General features: G+C 45.6%; 1 protein-coding gene across 2 annotated transcripts in view; it reads right to left on the bottom strand.

Moving 5' to 3' along the window:
• Nucleotides 1-15,958, bottom strand: part of LOC137372589 (pre-B-cell leukemia transcription factor 1-like) — a 697,223-nt gene that overhangs the window by 100,387 nt on the left and 580,878 nt on the right. For both annotated transcript variants that reach the window (XM_068036530.1, XM_068036529.1), the window contains exon 4: nt 3,774-3,964. In XM_068036530.1, the coding sequence (XP_067892631.1) occupies nt 3,774-3,964 (191 nt within the window). The remainder of the gene's footprint in view (nt 1-3,773; nt 3,965-15,958) is intronic.

Consider the following 15,958-nt stretch of genomic DNA (forward strand, 5'->3'; position numbering starts at 1 on the left):
GATTGAAGGTTGACAAATCCCCTGGATGAGATGAGCAACATCCCAGAGTGTTGAAGGAGGTAGTTATAGAGATAGTGGATACATTGGTGGTTTCTATAGATTCTGGAAAGGTTCCTGCAGACTGGAAAGTAGCAAATGTAACCCCACTATTTAAGAAAGGAGGGTGATAGAAAATGGGGAACTACAGACTGTTAGTTTGACGGTAATAGGAAAAATGTTAGAATCTATTATAAAGGATGTGATAACTCATGAGATAAGACACTTAGAAAATAATGACATGATTGGGCAGAGTCAACATGGATTAGTGAAAAGGAAATCATGTTTGACCAACAAACAAAGAACAAAGAACAGTACAACACAGGAACAGGCCATTCGGCCCTCCAAGCCTGCGCCGATCTTGATGCCTGCCGAAACTAACACCTTCTGCACTTCCGTGGTCCATATCCCTCTATTCCCTTCCTATTCATGTATTTGTCAAGATGTTGGAGTTTTTTGAGGATGTTACTTGTAGCATAGATAAAGGAGAACCAGTGGATGTGGTGTATCTGAATTTTCAGAAGGCTTTATATCAGGTCCCACACAGGAGGATAGTAAACAAAATTAGAGCACATGTGATTGGGGGTAATATATTGATATGGCTGTGCTAAAATGTCACTGACAGATGCACTAAATGTGCATCCAGGATTCCCACATGATATCAGATCCCCTGCTCCCTAAGCATCTCCGAGGTAATATCGGTGCCAAAATGTTCATTCATTCAGGAGGTGAGAAAGAGTAAGAAATGGGTAGATGATGGGCACTCTCCCAGAGGCCTTATTCTACAATGCAACGTCAGAGGATAAGATACTGAATCAAGATTAAATAGACCTCCAATTCCAAAGCAAACCTAGACAAGGCAAGACAAACCAAACAAAGCCTAGTCAACGGCAAGGCAGGCAAAACAAAACCAAGTCAAGCCAAAACATTCTGAATTACACCAAGCCACATCATGACAAGCAAGGTTAAACCAAACCAAATCAAACCATGTGAACTAGCGACAGATTGGTAGCTTTCACTTTCTAGGTATCTTACAGGTATGTGATTGTACTGATTAGATCCAAGTATTATATACCCCTGAAGAGGGTGGAGAGCAGATTTACTCGAATTATACCATCGATGAGGGACTTCAGTTATGTGGAGGGACTGAAGAAGTTAGGATTGTTCCCTTCAGAGCAGAGAATGTTAAGGAGAGATTTAACAGAGGTGTTCAAAATTCCGAGCTGCTTTAATAGAGAAACTGTGTCCACTGGCAGGGGTGTCAGTAACCAGAGGCCACAGATTTAAGATAATTGGTTAAAAAAAAGAGGGAGATGAGGAGTGTCTTTTTATGCAGTAAGTGTTGAGCAAGGGAGTGGGACTATCTGGATAGCTCTTTCAAAGAACCAGCACAGGCAAGATGGGCCGAATAGCTTCCTGTTTTGCTGTATCAATCTATGTTTCACCACTGGGTCATGACCTGGAACTCGCCATCCACAAGGGTAGTGGAAGCGGAGACAATCAATGACTTCAAGGTGAAATTGGATGGCCACTTGAAGGAAATAGACTTGCAGAGCTACAGGGATTGAGCAGGTGAGAGGGACTGACTGAGTAGCTCCGCAGAGAGCCGGCATGGACCTGATGGGTTGAATGGCCTCCTTCTGTGCCGAAAATGATTATGATTCTATGACCTGTTCTGCCTGTTGCCCAGGATGGATCACGGGATTCTGATCTAGTCGTCTTCGATGACCACTTCCTGTTACTTCTACTTGATCCATATAGTCTTGCACATGAGCCTGACTGTAGGAATGGAGCTTAAAGGCAGTGAATTATTTGATTTCAATGACACCATCGAGACCAGTTCTGTTGGATGCCATGTAGAGTGCGTCTTTAGCCCCAGAACCAGACCAGCGCTGCAGCAGTCAAGTAACCACTAAATACATTGAGTGACGTACAAATCTTTTGAACTGGGTTTCCAGTGTAGTTTTATGCTGCAGACAAACTCCTCAAACATGCAGTTTTCATAGGATTAATGCAGCCACTGCATAGAAGGAAAAGCTGTTCTTTGAAGCCCTCTCTCAACTCATGCCATCAATGGACTATTGAAGCACAGATCTGAGAGATAAAAGGGTAGTGTTACAACACATTGTTAGATCTATCTCCTCCTTTATCTTTGCCGAGTGTCAAGGCAAAGGTAGACCTGAAATGTGAAGGCTGATGTTCTTGTCCTTGTTAGGCCAGGGATTCTAAAACTAGGGAGTCTAACTAATGAATGTATTAAAAAGCATGAGGAGGACAAAATTAACTAAGCAGCATGTTATTGTGGAAATTAAACCTCCAGGAGTCAATTTAAGTTTCTGTGTCTGCTTTTTAAGATAGCCATATAGGCTGAGAGTCAAAGTACTGAAGTTGACTAGTTAATGCCCCTTCAAATCTGTCATCCGTGCTGTAATCAGGTTATGAGGCATTGCTCAATGCATCTGTGACACCTAGTGCTAGAACATTCCAAGAATGGCTCCACTTGAAAAGCTCTTAACAGGCTGCAAGGAGCTTTGGGATGTCCTGGGATGGTGAAAGGTGATACATAAATGCAAGTCTTTTTTCTTGAAGAACATGACTAGTATACCAGTTCTTAGATGTATATATCTATATATATTAAAAAGAGCGTGCACAAATTTAAAGGGGGTTCAAAAGAAGACAGACCTGGGGATTCACATACACAAATCTTTGAAGGGGGCAGGGCAAGTTGATAAAGCTGTTGAAAAGTATACGAGTTCCTGAGCTTTATAAATAAAGCCATAAATGGTAAACCTTTATAAATCACTGCTTTGGCTTGAGCTGCAATATTGTGTCCAATTCTGGGCACTACACTTTAGAAAGGATGTTAAGGGCCTGTAAAGAGTGCAGAGGAGATTTACCAGATGGGAAGAGGGATGAGGGACTTTAGTTCTGTGGAGAGTCTGGAGAAGCTGGGGTTGTTCCCCTTGCAGCAGAGAAGGTTAAAGGAAGTTTCCACTGGCAGATAATTGCCAAAAAAGCCAGGGGAAGGTGAGGAGAAATTTTACACTCAGGGAATTGTTGTGATTTGGAATGCACTACCTGAAAGGGTAGTGAAAACAGATTCAACAGTAACTTCCAAAAGTGAATTGGATATCATTTTGAAAAGGGGAAATAGCAGGGAGAGTGAGACTAATTGGATCGCTCTTTCAAAGAGCCAACGTGATGAGCTAAATAGTCTCCTTCTATACGGTATCTTTCTATAATTCTATGATATAAATTGATTAGTTGTCCACTTTGAAGATCTTTAATATGGTGTCCAGTTGAAACGTCAGCCTCCATTTGCATACTTAAACCTAAGGCTTCGTCTAATGCTAAGATTCATCACCTCCAATCTAATCGATCTCAATGGAGAGGAAGCCACGATCATTGCTCAGCATTGGATTAAAGCCAGGTCTAAGGGGCCCTCATTTTACAACTTTTCTATCACCGCCTAAAGCACTATTTGTGTCCTGGCCAAATTTGATCCAACTCCATGAGATGAGAGGACACCTCCCTTTTGCAGAACTCCCTGCCACCACCCCCCCGCACCCAACCCGCCCACCCCCCAACTCTGCTTATAGCATGAGCTCTATTTGTTTTTATTCTGTAAGTTCAAGCAATGATAATGTAGCAACATGGAGTCCCCATTGTCTTCAGCTACTTTCTCTTTCATTAAATTCACTGACTGCATTAAAATGGTACACATCAAGTCTATTTACCGTGCATCCAAGAATCGTGAGCGGAGTATCATGACTGCCTCGCACGTGCTCTGTTTGAGTTGCATCTGGATGGAGTTGAACTTCCGGTGGATGATGTTGACCATCCTCTCGATTTCCTTCGGGGAGATGGGCCGCGTTCGGCTCTGCTCCCGCAGTAGGTTCATTACGTGTGTGGTGAACTCATTGCAGGCCTGTAAGAGATGAGGTGAGAAGCAATGAGAGAACTGATGGAGGCATAGGCTCCTGTGAAACATTGGCAGAGTAGGACCGCGCTGGCACTGCAATCCAGAGTCATACTCTGAGAGCACATCACAAAAACCTTGCCATCGACGACTTTTTATCCATGGCTGCTTGCGAGATATAATTGTGTGGGTGGTTTGGTGAGGGATCATGTACCTGAACAACCTGCTGCCATGGAAACCAACCGAAATCTGACTGGGTACCAGTGGTGCAACCAGTGCATTCAGCTTCCTAGGCCCTAAGCTCTGCAATTACCTCCTGAAACCTTCCTGCCTCATCACCTCCCTCTCCTCCTTAAAGATGATCCTTAAAACCTACTACTTTTACCAAGCTTTTAGCCACCTAATATTTCCTAATATGATATCTCCTTTTGTGGCCCAGTGTCAAATTTTATAGTCATAGAATCATTACGGCACAGAAAGAGGCCATTTGGCGTATCAACTACATGCTGGCGCTCTGTTGATCAATCCATTCAGTCCCATTCCCCTGCTCGATCCCCATAGCCCTCTAAGTTTATTTCCCTCAAGTGCCCATCTAATTTTCCTTTGAAATCATTCATCATCTCCACTTCTACCAACCTCATCGGCAGCGAGTTCCAGGTCATTATCACTCGAAGTGTAAAAAAGGTCTTCCTCACATCCCCCTGCATCTTCTGCCTAAAGTCTTAAATCTGTGTCCCCGAGTCCTTGTACCGTCAGCTAATGGGAACAACTTTTCTTTGCCTACCTTATCTAACCTGTCATAATCTTGTACTCCACTATCAAACCTTCCCTCAATCTCCTCTGCTCTGAGGACAACAACCCCAGCTTTTCCAACCTATCCTTGCAGCTAAAATCCCTCATCCAAGGAACTATTCTGGTAAATCTCCTCTGCACCCTTTCAAGGATCCTCACAGCCTTCCTTGTGGTGACCAGAACTGGATGCAATACTCTACTTGGGGCCGAAGCAGAGCTTTATAAAATGTCAGCATAACCTCCCTACTTTTGTGCTCAAAACTTCTATTTATGAAGCCCAAGATCCCATATGCTTTACTAACCACTCTCTCAATATGTCAATATCAAAGATCTATGCACATGAACTCCCAGATCCCTGTCCCCCGATAGTCTTTAGAACTGTGCCGTTAAGTCTATATTGCCTCTCCCTATCCCTTCTGCCAAAATGCACCACTTCACACTTTTCGGTACTAAATTCCATCTACCACTCTGCCAGCCTATCTATGTCCTGTTGCAGTCGATTTGTATCATCCTCACTGTTTGCCAAACCTCTAAGTTTGGCACCGTCGTCAAATTTTGAAATTGTACTTTGTATTCCAATATCCATATCATTGATACCTATCAAAAAAAGCAGTGGTCCTACCACTGAACCTTGGGGCAACACTACTGTCTATCATCCTCCAATCTGAAAAAAAGCTATTTATCATGACCCACTGTATTGTGTCATAGAGTCACAGAGTCAGAAAGTCGTACAGCATAGAAACAGGCCCTTTGGTCCACCGCATCCATGCCAACCATAATGCCTATACTAATCCCACCTGCCTGCATTAATTCCATATCCCTCTATGCCTTGCTCATTCAAGTACCTGTCCAGAAGCCTCTTAAATGTCGCTACAGTTCCTGCCTCCACCAGCTCCTCAGGTAGCTCATTCCAGATACCCACTATTCTTTGTGTGAAAAATGTACCCCTTTGATCCCCTTTAAACCTCCTCCCGCTCACCTTAAATCTATGCCCTTTGGTTTTAGTCACCCCTACCATGGGAAACAGAGTCTGGCTATCTACCCTATCTATGTCTCTCATAATTTTATATACCTCTATCATGTCCCCTCTCAGCCTCTTTTGCTCCAGGGAAAACAGACCCAACCTATCCAATCTCTCTTTATAACTCAAGCCTACCAAACCAGGCAACATCCTTGTGAATCTTTTCTGCACCCTCTCTAGCTTAATCACATCTTTCCTGTCGTGCGGCGACCAGAACTGCACACAATACTCCAAATGCGGCCTAACCAACGTTATGTACAACTGTAACATGATGTCCCAACTCTTGTACTCCATGCTTCGGCCGATGAAGGCAAGCATGCCATATGCCTTCTTCACCACCCTGTCTACCTATGTTGCCACTTTCAGGGAACTATGTACTTGCACCCCAAGGTGTCTCTGCTCAAGAACACTCCCCAGGGCCCTGCCATTCACTGTATATGTCCTGCCCTGGTTTAACTTCCCATTTAACTGCGTTAAATTCCATTTGCCACTCCCTTGCCCACTTTCCCAGTTGATCTGTAAGCTGTTGTAACCTTAGACAACCTTCTTCAGTGTCCACTATACCTTCAATTTTGGTATCATCTGCAAACTTACGAATCATGCCCCTTACATTCACATCCAAGTCATTAATATAGATGACAAACAACAGCGGGCCCAGCACCGATCCCTGCGGCACACCACTGGTCACCGGCCTCCAATCTGAAAAACAACCCTCCACTACCACCCTCTGCCTCCTATCACCAAGCCAATTTTGTATCCAATTTGCTAGCTCACCCTGGATCCCATTTGTTTGAACCTTCTGGACCAGCCTACCATGCGGGACCTTGTCAAAGGCCTTGCTAAAGTCCATGTAGACAACGTCCATCGCCCTGCCCTCGTCAATCCTCTTGGTCACCTCCTCAAAAAACTCAATCAAATTTGAGAGACATGATCTCCCATGCACAAAGTCATGCTGACTATCCCTAATCAGACCATGCCTTTCCAAATGCATATAAATCCTGTCTCTCAGAATCCCTTCCAATAACTTTCCTACCACTGATGTAAGGCTCACCAGCCTGTAGTTCCCTGGCTTATCCCTGTTGCCCTTCTTAAATAAAGGCACAACATTAGCTATCATCCAGGTCTTCCGGTACCTCACCCGTGGCTAACGATGATACAAAAATCTCTGCCAGGTCCCCAGCAATCTCCTCCCTTGCTTCCCATAGCATCCTAGGATACACCTGGTCAGGCCCTGGGGATTTATCCACCTTAATGCACTTCAAAATCTCCAACACCTCCTCCTTTGTAATGTTGATATGCGCCAGGATATCGGTGTTCCCTCCCTTGAACTCACTAGCTTCCATGACCTTCTCCATGGTAAATACGGATGAGAAATATTCATTTAAGACCTCGCCCATTTCCCGTGGCTCCACACATAGATTGCCACACTGATCCTTAAGGGGACCTACTCTCCCTAGCTACCCATTTACTCTTAATAAACTTATAGAATCTTTTAGGATACTCCTTTATCTTATCTGCCAGGGAAATCTCATGGCCCCTTTTCGCCCTCCTAATTTCCTTCTTAAGTGTAGTCCTACATCCCCTATACTCCTCGAGGGACTCGCTTGGTCCCAGCTGCCTATTCCTGACATATGCCTCCTTCTTTGCCCTGACCAGACCCTCAATATCCCTCGTCAACCAAGGTTCCCTAAACTTTTCAGCCTTGCCCTTCCATCTAACAGGAACATGCCGGCCCTGAACTCTTCCTATCTCACTTTTTAAAGCCTCCCACTTGCCAGACATCCCTTTACCTGTAAACAGCCTCTCCCATTCAACTTTTGAGAGTTCCTGTCTGATGCCATCGAAATTAGCCTTCCCCCAATTTAGGACTTCAACCTGAGGACCAGTCTTATCCTTTTCCATAACAATCTTGAAGCTAATAGAGTTATGGTCACTGGTCCCAAAGTGCTCCCCCACTGACACATCAACCACCTGCCCATCCTCATTTCCTAAGAGGAGGTCGAGTGTAGCCCCTTCTCTAGTAGGACCATCCACATACTGCTTCAGAAAACTATCCTGGACACACTTAACAAATTCTTCCCCATCTGATCCCTTAGCACTAATGCAGTCCCAGTCAATATTAGGGAAGTTAAAATCACCTACTATTCTTTTGGGCCTCCTTATCTCGAGAGACAATGGATACGCGCCTGGAGGTGGTCAGTGGTTTGTGAAGCAGCGCCTGGAGTGGCTATAAAGGCCAATTCTGGAGTAACAGGCTCTTCCACAGGTGCTGCAGAGAAATTTGTTTGTTGGACCTACTATTACAACCCTATAATTCATACACCTATCTGTGATTTCCCTACATATATGCGCCTCCACTTCCCTCTGACTATTGGGGGGCCTATAGTATAATCCCATCAAAGTGATCACCCCTTTCTTATTTCTAAGTTCTACCCATATGACCTCGCTGGACATTCCCCTGGGATCTCCTCTCTGACTACTGCTGTGATGTCCTCCCTAATCAATAGTGCAACTCCCCCTCCTCTCTTACCTCCACCTCTGTCACGCCGGAAGGAATGTTACCCCGGAACATTGAGCTGCTAACCCTGCCCATCCCTCAACCACATTTCCGTAATAGCTATAATATCACAATCCCATGTACCGATCCATGCTCTGAGTTCATCTGCCTTACCTGTAAGACTTCTTGCAATAAAGTAAATGCAGTTTAGCCTACCAGACCTTCCACGCTCCCTGTCCTGCCCCTGCCCGGCCTGCCTACTGGACTTGCTTGCTTTAACCTTGCTTTATTGGTAGGCGGTGGCGTAGTGGTATTGTCACTGGACTAGTAACCCAGAGACCCAGGTATTGCTCTAGGGACATGGGTTCGAATCCGACCACATCAGAAGGTGGAATTTGAATTCAATTAATAAATCTGGAATTAAAAGCTAGTCTAACGATGGCCATGAAACCATTGTCGATTCACTAATGTCCTTTAGGGAAGGAAATCTGCTGTCCTTACCTGGTCTGGCCTACATGTGACTCCAGACCCACAGCAATGTGGTTAACTCTTACATGCCCTCTGAAATGGCCTAGCAAGCCACTCAGTTGTACCAAACCGCTACAAAGTTAATAAAAAGGACTGAAAGCGGACGGACCACCCGGCATCAACCTAGGTACCGGAAACGACAACGGCAAACCCAGCCCTGTCGACCCTGCAAAGTCCTCCTTACTAACATCTGGGGGCTTGTGCCATCCAGACCAGGTGACTTCTCCACTCTAAGCATAACCAGCCTTTCCAGTGCATCCTGCCTATCAATTTTCACCCCATCCATTACCTCTAGCATCTCCATTTCTACTGATATTTTGTCAGCACCCTCTTCCTTAGTAAACACCGATACAATGTATTCATTAAATATTTTATCCTTGCCTTGTGTCTCTAAACACATATCACCCACTTTGTCCCTAATAGGACCCACCCCACTTCTTACTACCGAGATGCCAGATGATGATTTTTGGGTTCCCTGTATGTTAACTGCCATTCCAATCTCATATTCTCTCTTTGCCAGTCTTATTTTCCTCTTCACTTCCCCTCTCAACTTATTGTATTTGGCCTGGTTCTGTCTTGAAGAATTCACCTGACATGCCCCATACACCCTCTTTTTTTTGTTTCATCATTTTCTCTATCCTTCTCAGCATACCATGAGCCCTGCCTTTGTTCCTTCGCTTTCGCCCTTGCTGGAATGTACCTAGCCTGTACCTGAAGTATCTCTTCAGTTACAATTTTTCCAGTCTGTCTTTTCTTCCATTTTACCCTGGCTAGATCCCCCTCTCATCCCATAGAAGTTAGCCCTCTTCCAATTTAGAAGTTCTACTTTAGATTGTTCCTTGCTCTTCCCCATTATTAAACTACACCTTGTGATACGATGATCACTCTTACCCAAGTGCTCCCCCATAGACATTTGGTCCACTTGGCCCACCTCATTCCCCAGCATCAGATGCAGCAATACCTCCTTTCTCATTGAACCGAGAACACACTGGTGAAGGACATTCTCTAGAGCACATTTCAATAATTCCTCCCCCTCCTTTGCCCTTACTCTAAAATTATCCCAACCGATACTTGGGTAGTTAAAGTCCCCCAATATCACCACTCTATAGTTCTTGCATATCTCTGTGATTTCCCTGCAGATTTGCTCCTCTCTCTCTCTCTCACTATTTGGAGGCCTACAGAATACTCTCAGTCACATGAACATAACCTTCTTGTTTCTCAACTCTAACCAAATGGGTTTTGTTTTATAACATTCCTGTAAAGCACCGTAGAACATTTCATTATGTTAAAGGTGTTATATAAACTCAAGTGACTGTTGTTGTAACATATAGATAGAAACCCAATTACATTATAATGTGTCATAAGACTATAGCTGGATCTCAATGAGGTTGATGGTATGAACTAGCACTGACCCAGAGCTGTGTGTGTCAGGAGTTCAAATCGGAGTATCAGGCACAGAGATTAGTGCAACATTTTCATTATCCACTGGATTTACCACCCGCCCCCAAAGGAATGTGCGAAAAGTTGGACATGCTAACCTGTGACTTTGATTAGTGCTGGCAAGGCAGCAGGGTCCATGCCCACAGTGCTAATCTAATAAAGAGTCAGTCTAGGTCAGCACAGCAATACAATTAATATCCCTATAAATGCATTTGGACTGCTAACTCAGCTTCTTAGTAGACACTATTTATCAAACCATGAGCCCCTGGTGAGCCCTGATTCATTTAATTGTTGGTAGAGATTTTCAATTTACCAATCCCATTTTTCCCTCTGTACGGTACATTCACAAGTGGCACAAGTGGCACAGTGGCGCAGTGGTTAGCACTGCAGCCTCACAGCTCCAGGGACCCGGGTTCGATTCTGGGTACTGCCTGTGCGGAGTTTGCAGGTTCTCCCTGTGTCTGCGTGGGTTTCCTCCGGGTGCTCCGGTTTCCTCCCACATGCCAAAGACTTGCAGGTTGATAGGTTAATTGGCCATTATAAATTGCCCCTAGTATAGGTAGGTGGTAGGGAAATATATAGGGACAGATGGGGATGTGATAGGAATATGGGACTAGTGTAGGATTAGTATAAATGGGTGGTTGATGGTCGGCACAGACTCGGTGGGCCGAAGGGCCTGTTTCAGTGCTGTATCTCTAAACTAAAAAACTAAACTAAAATCGCAAACAGACTTTATTTTTAAGACCCAGGGTTTATGATTCCGTTACACGTGGTGCACCGAGGAAATCTTCCCCCACTGTACAACTCCCATCCCCATTCCAGTAAAATTCTGTTAAAGATTCCCCCCTCCATAGGTGAGCTCTGAAAGTGAGAGATGTTTGTTGAGTAAGAGTATCAAAGGATATGGAGTGAAGGCGGGTGAATGCAGTTGAGATACAGATCAGCCATGATCTGACTGAATGGGCCAAATGGACTCCTGGGGGTGGGTATTTTGTGCTCTCCCCACGGCGGGTTTGGAGGTGGGAAGAGCATATAATCAGGCGGGATGGCTGCAGTGGGTTCTCCGACACCTTCCCGCCTCTACTGAAATTAAACCTGGGGCGGGAAGGCCTGTGAATGGCCTTCCCGCCCTGCCGCCAATTGAGGCCCTTAAGTTGGCAATTAATGCCCAATTAAGGGCCTCATCCCGCCACTGCCGCAATCAGCTCAGCGGTGGGCGGGCCTGTCGCCACATGGGAAACACGGCAAAAAAAAGTATGGGTTACTTCCCGGCTCCCGTGGTGGTGGAGCGGTGGGTAGGGATCCCTCATTAAAAGGCACAGCGCCTGAATGAGGGACCCGACATCAGAAAGGGGGGGGGGGCCCGCTGAGAGCCACCCCACACTCTGCCCTTGCTGCTAATCCCTACAAACCCTTCCCTGCGACCCCCACTCCACAGGACCTCTCCTGCCATGACCTACCTATGGCCTGGGTCCAGCGCTCCTCTTCCTCAGGTGAGTGCCGTGTTGGCACTGCTCAGTTAAAGAGGTGCCGGCCTCTGATTGGACGGAAGCTCTTCGAGGGCGGGGCATCCACCGCCGGGGTCCTTGATCCCGTGGAAGGCCCGTCTCTGCCCAGTTATGTGTCTAATTGGCACTTGATTTGGCAGGCCTCACACAGAAGGGGCGACCTGGGGTTCTCGGCAGCGTTTTGGCTGGAAGTGGAGACTCCCGTCGCCCGGATGAAACTCCGGCCCTGCACTCCCTACTGTTTCTATTTAAAGTGACGAAGTGTTGGATTCCTTGAGGTAACAAACCCATTCTGTGATACAACAAATATACTCATCCATGTATGGTGCTCTCCTGGGGTGTTACCAACAATCACTCTGATTGGTGTACAGCCCATTCCTGTGTGTGGGCAATAAAACCTTTATCAGACGATCTAGTCAATCTTCAGACCACCGACAATTTATTGGACAGCTTGGGGCAAGTTCATAATCAATAAGATTCGTCTCCTTTTCAAATTCGCTTGCACCTCCAAATTGGACATTGAGACTGAAGGAAGACAGCAACAACATGGGGAAGTGTTTTTAAGAAAAATAATAATCAATTAGAAAAACAATTCAAGCTGATACAACGGTGAGGACAAGGAAGAGAAACAATCTGAGAAAGGGATGAGAGAGAGAGTACAGGTCATTTACAGTTCATATTTAAATAAAGGTTGGGTTGCTACATTAAAACATTTCCATGTGGTTATTACTGTAATATTAGTGTTTGTTTCAGTGTCCCAGTGTGGCAACTGAAAACATATAAAACTAGCAGACCCCTGAGAGAGCAGAGTTTCTCTGATCTGGCTAGCAATAGTCAAAGTTAACACCTATAAGTGTGTAACTAGTCCTAAATCCCCACCCATAGAAACTGTGCTTGGGGTGAGGAGAAGATTGGATTTACTGGGACGCCTTGTGCAGTCGAATAGGCTGCAGATACTCTCAAGGTTCGGACATGAATACTGGCCATTTGGCTGGTGCAAGTTGGGCCTTTTCAAGGGGCCAATGCCTGCAGGAGGGAAAGCTGACAAAGGTGGAAAGAAAATAAAAGGAGATGGAGTGTGTTTCAGAACAATATATGTTCCTAAAGCTCCATACTTGATCAGAGCTTTGTTTGGAACATACTCCAGCTCATATCTGCTAAGAACTAGTCCACTTATTATATTTTGGGACTTTTTTGCCTATTGCAATTGTCAGGCATCAGCTGGCCTACAGTAAAATAAAAGCAATATACTGCGGATGCTGGAAATCTGGAATAAAAACATAAAGTGCAGGAAATACCCAGCAGGTCTAGCAGCATCTATGGAGAGAGAAACAGAGTTAATGTCTAAGGTCGATGACCTGTCATCAGAACTGCTGGCCTACAGAACATTGAATCATTGGATAGTACAGCACAGAAGGAGGCCATTTGGCCCATCGTGCCAGTGCCAGCATTTTGAAAGAGTTAATCAATTACTTCCACTCCCCTGCTCTTCTCTCATAGCTCTGCAATTTTTTCCTTTTCAAGTATGTATCCAATTTTTTTTTAAAGTCACTACTGAATCTGCTTCCACTACCCTTTCAGGGAGTACATTCCAGATCACAACAACTCGCTGCATTAGAAAAAAAATTCTCTCATCTCCACTCTGGATCTGTTGCCAATTGTCGTAAATCTACGTCCTCTGATTATTGACCCTCCTGCCAGTGGAAACGGTTTCTCCCCAGCTACTCAAACCAAAACCCCACATAATTTTGAACACCTCGAGGAAATAGAACCATAGAAAAATTACAGCACAGAAGGAGGCCATTCAGCCCATTGTGTCCGTGCCAGCTGAAAAACTAGCCACCCAATCTAATTCCACCTTCCAGCACCTGGTCCGTAGCCTTGCTGGTTACAGCACTTCAGGCACAAGTCCAGGTACCTTTTAAAAGAATCGAGGGTTTCTGCCTCCCCACCATTCCTGGCAGTGAATTCCAGACACCCACCACCCTCTGGGTGAAAAAGCTTTTCCTCATGTCCCCTCTAATCCTTCTACCTTAAATCACCTTAAATCTGTGCCCCCTGGTAATTGACCTCTCTGCTAGGGGAAACAGGTCCTTCCTGTCTACTCTATCTAGGCCCCTCTTAATTTTGTACAGCTCAATCAAGTCACCCCTCAGCCTCCTCTAAGGAAAACAACACTAGCCTATTCAATCTTTCCTCATGGCTGAAACTTTGAAGCCCTGGCAACATTCTTGTAAATCACCTCTGTAATCTCTCCAGAGCAATTATGTCCTTTCTGTAATGCGGTGACCAGAACAGTACACAATAATCCAGCTGTGGCCTAACCAGCATTTTATACAGTTCCAGCATTACATCCCTGCTTGTGTATTCTATACCTCGGCCAGTAAAGGAAAGCATTCCATATGCCTTCTTCACCACTCTACCTGTCCTGTCACCTTCAGGGACCTGTGGACATGCACTCCCTTTCATCTACCCTGCTCCAAGGAGAAGAACCCAAGCTCCTCGAATCTTTCCACATCGCTGAAGTTCCTCACACCTGGTATAATTGTACGAAATCTCTTCTGCACCCTCACCAAGGTCTTGGCATCTTTGTTATAATCTGATGCCCAGATTTGACTATAATGACCCTGATATTTTCTCCAGGCTGGAAAGAGAGCAGGAGAGTGAGGGGAGGGGGGAGTGCGAGGAGGGATATTTTTGGATGGGAAAACATTAAGAAATTAACTGCAGGGTTTTGAATGTTATAAAAAGGTTTCCCACTCTATAAGCAGCCAGATTGACATGCTAATTGTCTGGGCTGCTAGCTGAGGAGCTGATGTCAGGTGAGTCTGACACAGATGGGGGATTGGGCGTTGTGGGGGGGGGGCAGGGGTGGGTGACAGAGTCTGACAACAAAGCGGGGAAAGTGGGACTACACGGTTTGGGTTCGGGTCAGTCAATAATGGATCTGATCGTCAGCAGGCAGCATATCGGGACTGGAGGGAAACACCCCCGCTCCTTTTGGCCACAACCAGTGCAACAAAGGCATTCATGGGTTCTCACCTCCTTTTACCTGCCAGGTTTACCAACACCCAGGAATCATGGTTACCACAAGTTAAAAATAAAAATGCTGTCAAAATGGAAAACGCTGCCTTCATTAAAGATTTCAGTGATCGATTCGCTCCAAGAGTAGATTGGACACACTCCCATCACCTGACAGCAAATTATTGCCAGCCTTGCCCTGTCTCCTGAGAGTGGATTGGTCGCCCACTCCCATGACCCGTCTCCTGAGAATGGATTGGTCGCCCACTCCATGACCTGCTTTTTGATAGTTGATTGGTCGCCCACTCCCACGAGCTGTCTCCTGACAGCGGATTGGTCGCCCACGGCCCAGGACCTGTTTCCTGAGAGTTGATTGGTCGCCCATTCCCATGAGCTGTCTCCTGAGAGCAGATTGGTCGCCCACGGCCCAGGACCTGTTTCCTGAGAGTTGATTGGTCGCCCATTCCCATGAGCTGTCTCCTGAGAGCAGATTGGTCGCCCACGGCCCAGGACCTGTTTCCTGAGAGTTGATTGGTCGCCCACACCCATGACCTGTTTCCTGAGAGTTGATTGGTTGCCCGCTGCCATGACCCATCTCCTGAGAATGGATTGGTCGCCCCTGCCTCCCCCCACAACCCACCTCCTGACAGCGAATTTGTCACCCACTTCCTTGACTGTCTGCTGAAAGTGGATTGATCGCTCCTGCTCCAACCCCACAACTCCATCCCCATCCCACCAGCAACCCTCTCCTGAGAGCGGATTGGTCATCCACTCCCCATCTCTGCCCCGATTCCGTTAAAACTGGAAGTAGGCGAGTTGGAATCGAGATTGAAATTATAAACATTTTCACCTTCCCACGCACCTCCAACCACTGTCCTTACAGGTTAAAATTTCCCCCAATACTCCAACTGAGGCCTAACCAGTGATGTATTATGGTTTAGCATAACTTCCTTGCTGTTGTACTCTATGCTGCTGTTTATAAAACCCATATGCCTTTTCAACAGCTTTATCAACTTTTCCTGCCACCTTTAAAGATTTATATAGGTAAACCCCAAGTCTCTCTGTTCCTGCAGCCCCTTTAAAATTGTACCATTTCATTTATATTGCCTCTCCTCATTCTTCCATCCAAAATGCATTAGTTCACACTTCTAATTACACATCAGTTTGTAATGACTTGGGTAATATATTATTGTATG

Source organism: Heterodontus francisci, chromosome 8 (genome assembly GCF_036365525.1).
Source record: "Heterodontus francisci isolate sHetFra1 chromosome 8, sHetFra1.hap1, whole genome shotgun sequence".
In the NCBI taxonomy this organism is placed as follows: domain Eukaryota; kingdom Metazoa; phylum Chordata; class Chondrichthyes; order Heterodontiformes; family Heterodontidae; genus Heterodontus; species Heterodontus francisci.